At 46.8% G+C, this 6209-nt stretch overlaps 1 protein-coding gene across 1 annotated transcript; it reads left to right on the top strand.

The window, feature by feature from the left end:
• Positions 1–416: 416 nt before the first annotated feature.
• LOC6554775 (CREB-regulated transcription coactivator 1) lies at positions 417–2550 on the top strand. Its single transcript, XM_001981325.2, has 2 exons — positions 417–475; positions 1296–2550. Exons 1-2 carry the CDS (start codon positions 417–419, stop codon positions 2548–2550), a joined length of 1314 nt encoding a protein of 437 aa, XP_001981361.2.
• Positions 2551–6209: the final 3659 nt, after the last annotated feature.

Below are 6209 nucleotides of genomic sequence, written 5' to 3' on the forward strand. Positions count from 1 at the left end.
TCGTTATTTCGCAAATTCCCTGTGAGCTCATCATAATCATCATCAAACCCTCGGTCACTTGAGGTTTAAGCCAACATTAAAAAAGAGCCGAAAAAACACCCAAAACGAAGGAAATCGCTGAAATGAACGTGAGAACACCGAATGTCCTCGCACAGAAATTCGCTTGGGCTCCTCATTGTTCCTTGAAGTGCTCGAGAGATTTGCTAGTTGTGTCCTTATTGTTTGCGGGCGAATGTTCATGAATGAATCAATGAATGGCTGAATGGCTAAACGGCTGAAGTTCACGTCCGCACAAAGTATCCGAGTATCTGAGGGATATTGCCGCGTTTTTAGCTGGAATCCGACGAGTCCCGGATGCAGTCGAGGCGTGAGAAGGAGGCGATCTCTGCGGCCTTGGCAACAAGTCTATTAGTGCCATGGTCCACTTGTTTATGGCTTACGTAACCTGGGTGGCAAAGGATGTGAAAACTGAGAGGTTCGTGAAAAGGATGCGCCCCGCTTTCTGCGAGTTGGGTAAACACACATCGCATCCTGTTCACCCTTGACCGATTGCGAATGCAAATCGCACATTAGAAGCCATGTGCAACTTTCCGCCCAGCAGTCAAACATTATGCAACCGAAACCGAAGGCCGCCCAGTCCATTCCATTGATGGCAAATGGCAGGGAAACCCATTCGGGACACGTTTTTATGGAGGTGCGAAATGGCACATTTTTTCAACGCAACCTGCCGCGTCATTGAGTCGTCGTCCTTTTTACACTGGCTAAGTGCAACCTGTGCAAGCCTTGCAATTTGTCACCTGAGGCGACATTCAAACTGCCAACGCATTCCAGCTGGGTTTTTGCTTTTGGCCTACTGGTTGCTGGTTCCTTTCATTTGGCCACGATTTGGTGGCAACAGTTTCATGAATCACAGTCGGAATGCCGACCGTTACGAGTATTCATTCACTCTGGGGACCATGAATGGGGCTTCGAATTTGATCCTTCAGTTTCATAAAATATTTATGAAATTTCCGACGAAAATATTTGTGCCCAATTTGCCAAATCATTTCCTTGTGCAAAACGGACGCGAATTTTCCCAGGCCTCCATGAACTGAAAGTGCAATTTGTATTTATGCAATGGGAAAGGTTTGAGTAGGTTTGACTCTTCAGGATTTTGGGAACCCCAAGGGAAAGGCTTAGATTCTGCGTAAAATCCAAGGAATTTATTTTAATGAATGGCATTTATTAAAGAGAAATTTCCGGCTACAAACAAAATTCTCCCTCCACCATACTTTTAGTAAATAATCATTGATCAGAGTTGGCTTGGAGTTTGTCCGTCAGCTTGGTGTCAGTGCTGAAAGTATTACAACTTCGTTTTTGGGACAACTGCTAAGCATGGAATCTCTGGTGGTGCCCAGTACGCCGACGGGCTTGCCTGGCATAGATCCGGGTCCAGTGCCAAAAAGAGCCAGGCTGAGTCAGTCCGAGCAAGAAACACCTGGTACAGTGGCAATCCAGCCACCCACACTACCGCCTCCCGAGGCGGAAACCGATCGCCGGATGTATATACCCGACTTGGACCAAGCCATCACCCATCGCGATGTGTTCAGTTTCTTCAGCAGTTTCGGGGATTTGGAGAAGGTTTGCGTGAGGAGCGGCACGGATAACTTGAACTACGCCATGGTGCTGTTCTGTCGTACTTGCTCCATGGAGCAGGCCATCAAATCGAATCCACATCTGATCAAGGGACACCGATTGAACTGTCGCAAGGCGAAAGAAAGACCTACAAATAAGACCTCTGCTTCCCTAAATAAGCCAAAGTCTGCGAGTACGCAGCCACTCAAAGCTGCTGTAATGCAGGCCAAGAAAAATCGAACTGGCCACCAAACATCAGAGAGGAATTCAAAGCCACCACTTCGCAGGTCCTTGCTTCTTCAAAAACTGGCGGAACCCAAAACTATAAAGCCAGTTACCGCTGAAACTGATAAAAACTATGTGTATGCAGTAACCGTGCAAGATGCAGGCTGCCGCTGGAGTTTCAACTTGTCCAAATCCAGTCCCAGTTTGGACGAGATGCGGGCACTGGAAAAGGGTCTTTCCAGGGCGGCAAAGCTCCTGCTGAGCATGCGGCAGAAACTGACTGCAGTGGCCTGCAAATCCGCCAGGCCAGCGGATCCAAAGTGGCCCAAAAATCCTACGAGTAGTGCCGGTAGCAAAGTGGCTTTTAAAGTTCCTCCACCACCTCCACCACCTCCACCACCTCCACCACCTCCTGCACCTCCAGCTCCTCCAGCAGCTCCTGCCCCTGATCCAGTGCTCCCATCCTTGCCGCTCCTTCTGGCGATTACTCCCCAAGCGCCTCTGCCCAAATCGGTTATTCCCGAAATGGCCAAGCCAGATCTGCGCTGCGCCGTACTGTCCAGTTTGGGTCAGAACTACGTCCATCACTGCTACACAAATGTGGAGGCTTATCGAAGGACCAAGAGCTACGTCGACCTGCTGCCCTGCGAGATGATACAGCGACCCAGCATTAGCAAGTATTTGGAGCAGATGCACGCAGGGAAAGAGTAGAAATATAAACATATATGCCCAAAGTAAAGCAACATTTCCCAGCAAACTTCTAAGAACACTTTCATTAGGAGGAAATGGCTTACATTACGCACGTTTGACACTTTTTAAATTGGGCGAAGCCGAAGGACGTGGCTTAGATTCCAAGAAGATATCAAAGGAGCACATTACACAAAAAGTTAATTCCTCTCGCATTTGGAACCTACGAAGTCAAAGGCACTTGAATCGCAGCAACCTGTCAACATAATTAATCCCCGGGATCAGCTGATGGCGGTACTGATCCACAAAATATGAACCATTCATAAGGGGCGCGGGAACGCGGGATAAAGGAGATGAAATAGGGGGCCTTGATTTCTTTAGCGGCCTCTGTTTTGCCCGACATTCCCAAGGATGTGCCTCCAAAAACCTGGCTTTCTTGCTGCTGGGCCGTGTTAATTGTCCAACATTGTGATCGTGGACGTGAACAGGTCGGGTGCCATTAACAATCTTAACAACGATCCCACGGCTTGTCGCCTTGTTTCTCGAGCGGTTTTTTATGCCATTTACGGAGAAATCTTGCAACAAATCAGGAGCTCCCTTTTCCAAAGTAAATACGAGTGTGCGAGAGCGACCTTTATTCGTTTGATGTTAAAAAATTGTGCTACCTTTTCCCCCTCAGCACTACTTGTCTTCCTTTCTGGCTGGCCATCTCTGTGAACCTGTGACGACGCAATTCTTTGCCATTATCAGCTGCATCCTTACAGGTCCTGCACTAGTTACCCGCTCTCGATTCCGATCCCGAGCCGATTCAATTTGGCTTTTATTGGGATCTCGGGCATCCCGATGCGGGGCGATCCTAATTGCGGTGGCAATAGCTCGGCGGTTAATCACTCTGTACCTGCGGCTTAGACAGTCAAACCCAGCAGTCACTCATCGCGGCGGAGGAGGAGGCGGAGGCGGATATATAATGGGTATATGGTCCTGCAAATGGATCGACCTCGATGATTTTCACCAGCCAAATTGCGGCTTTGTGTTGCCCTTTCCCGTTTGCCGGTGGATACATTTGGGCCGGATCGTTATCTGGTTCTCTTTGTGCTTTCAAGGTTTATGGTCTAGTACACATATTTCCTGTGAGAACAAATCCCAAATCCCAGTCCTGCTGACCCCCGTAAACCCGATGGGCATGGAACAGCCCGACTAACAGCAACAAGATTGGTGTATTCCACTAATATTCGACATCCCCTTCCATTTTTTGGGGCGATCGTGTACTCGCGGCCTAAAAAATCTACATAATGACAGGGCCATGCCGAAAACTAGTTCAGATCGCAAATCACGAACCGGTAAGGGATGGGATGTGTGTTGCAGTTACCATCCAGGACACTCGGGACAGGACATCAAGCGCAACGGGAGACGCGGCAGTTGAGGTTCGGCAAAGGTCATGTCAGGACTTTGCATAAAATATTTGAAAATGTTTTCATTATGGTAAGTAGACACAAAAGCCCAACACACGAGCGATTCCCACCGAAAGGGGTGTCCTTTCCCAGCCCATCCTGCGCCCAGGACACTGGCATGTATTGGTGATAAATTAGTTTAATGTTCGAAGCACCGAACTGCCATGAAAAAAAAAACACACTCAACCGCAGCTGAGGCGGCAAAGCTTGGCAGGAAAAATCGTCCTAGCATTTTTGGCGGCATTTTCCCGACATGTACGTGTCCACCGAAATGAACTCGAGTCCTGCCAACTAATGAACTGCGCAAACAATGGGCATTGCTTTGAGGAAAAAACTACGTAAAAATCACGTCTTGGAAATTTTCACATCGCTGATTTCAAATGGAAGAGTACACCTCTGTTGCCGGACATTGCAGGCCAAACAGGATCAAACAGCGATCAGGACATGAGACAATTGCAGTGCGCAGGACAATTGTTGCACTCACGCACGTGCAATGTGTCCCTGCAACTCGGAGTCGAGTGCGCAGAGCCACGCCCATTGTGCCGCTGCCCGACTATATAGTACAGTGCGTTTCGTGAATGAGGCGACCAGAGTTACGAGTTACTTTGAATAGCGGCGGCGGTGGCAAGTGGATCAGATCCTGCGACAATGGCCTTTGTGTCCTTTGTGTGCCGCCTTGTTGGGGGTGTGCGGTGTTGTTGCAATTTTAGTGTAATTTTATTGTTATTAATTGTATGAAATGGGTTTTTAAATGGCCTTTGTCCGGGCAAATGAATGGCCATAGTCATAGCAAAAACGTGTCTTGTTAAAGGCATGTAATATCATAGTTTTTTTAGCGGCACAAATAAATCTCGTAATTGTAACCAGTTTCTTTGTTTCTGCGTAGTTCTTAACAGTTTTGAGCTCTCAACTTTTAAATAAAAAGGAATGACTTTTTGTAAAACCAACTAGCGTGCTATCAAAGCGGCACAGGTTTTTAAGGTAAATAAATAAACAAACTCAAGGCTATTGAAATCATAGCCAAAGGAAACATAATCACTGGCAATAGGACGACTTCAAAGACGCTCAAAGAAAAGCAGTGTAAGGTCTGTCCTCCAAAATAATAGTATAAGGACTGCTCTTAGGAAAACAGCAGTGCTCCTTGGAAATATGAGCTGAAGTGTTTAGAATTCGAGTATTCTAAGGTCAAGCCTCGAAAACCACAAGATACCTTTCGAGGAGTACTTTCAAGTCGCCTCTCAAATTAAACAGAAGTTACTGTCCATAAAGGATTCCTCGGTCGCAGTTCTCCTTTCAGCCAAACCCCCTTGGATGCCATTCTTTGGTCCTTTGCGATACACTTGTTGCCTTGTAAAGCGATTTCCGCACAGCTTCCCTTCTGGCTGCCGTTTGTTTAACACCTACTTCAAGGATCGCGCGAACCAGAACGATCATTTTTTACGGCAGCACCTAAAAAGTGTGGATGCAACAAAATGCCGAGTCGAGTCAACCTGCCACAATGCCTTGCATAATGGCAAAATTCGTGCAGAGCGCGGCAGGTAAACTCTTCGGGGAGTTTTGGACTCGCTTCGAGAGGCTTGTAATTCATATTTTCCAAACAATTTCTCTACGCAACCTTAACACTTTTGTGCCGCATAATTTCTGGGTTTCCGATCCAACCCAACCAGCACTCATCCATTGTCCGCGATGCTTAAGTATAATAAAACCCTCGCCAGGCGGGGGCTCGAATGGTTATGGTTTTCCTTACTGTGTCACCCAAATGCGTTCCAGGAATATCTTAGAGATAGAGCACCGGCCATTCAATAAATGATTCTGGTCAATGGCGGGGAGTGGCCGGAGAATCCCATTCACAGATGACCCGGATAGCGATAAAACTGTTCCGACTGTTCAGGAATGCGGTTGAGTCTGTCGCCTCGGTAGATATTTATGGATTCATTTGCTTATTTCTAGGAATTATACTCGGCATTCTCTGTTTTTTTTTACGTAACTGTTTCGCGTACCGAAATAGCTGACATACTCACAAGCATAGCTGATATGGATTAACAAGACTTGGCTTTTTCAGGATCGAATATTGAAATACTCTAAGTATGAATTCGTAATCGCACTGCTCACAGAATAAACCTTTTCAATTAACATGCGTATGGGATCGGCAATACCCTCTTTTAGTGAGGGTATACAAATGTGCCAGGATAGCAAAATATTTACTAATATCATCAAATACACGATAACAAT

This window comes from Drosophila erecta, unplaced genomic scaffold, assembly GCF_003286155.1.
Source record: "Drosophila erecta strain 14021-0224.00,06,07 unplaced genomic scaffold, DereRS2 tig00000000-arrow-pilon, whole genome shotgun sequence".
NCBI lineage: Eukaryota > Metazoa > Arthropoda > Insecta > Diptera > Drosophilidae > Drosophila > Drosophila erecta.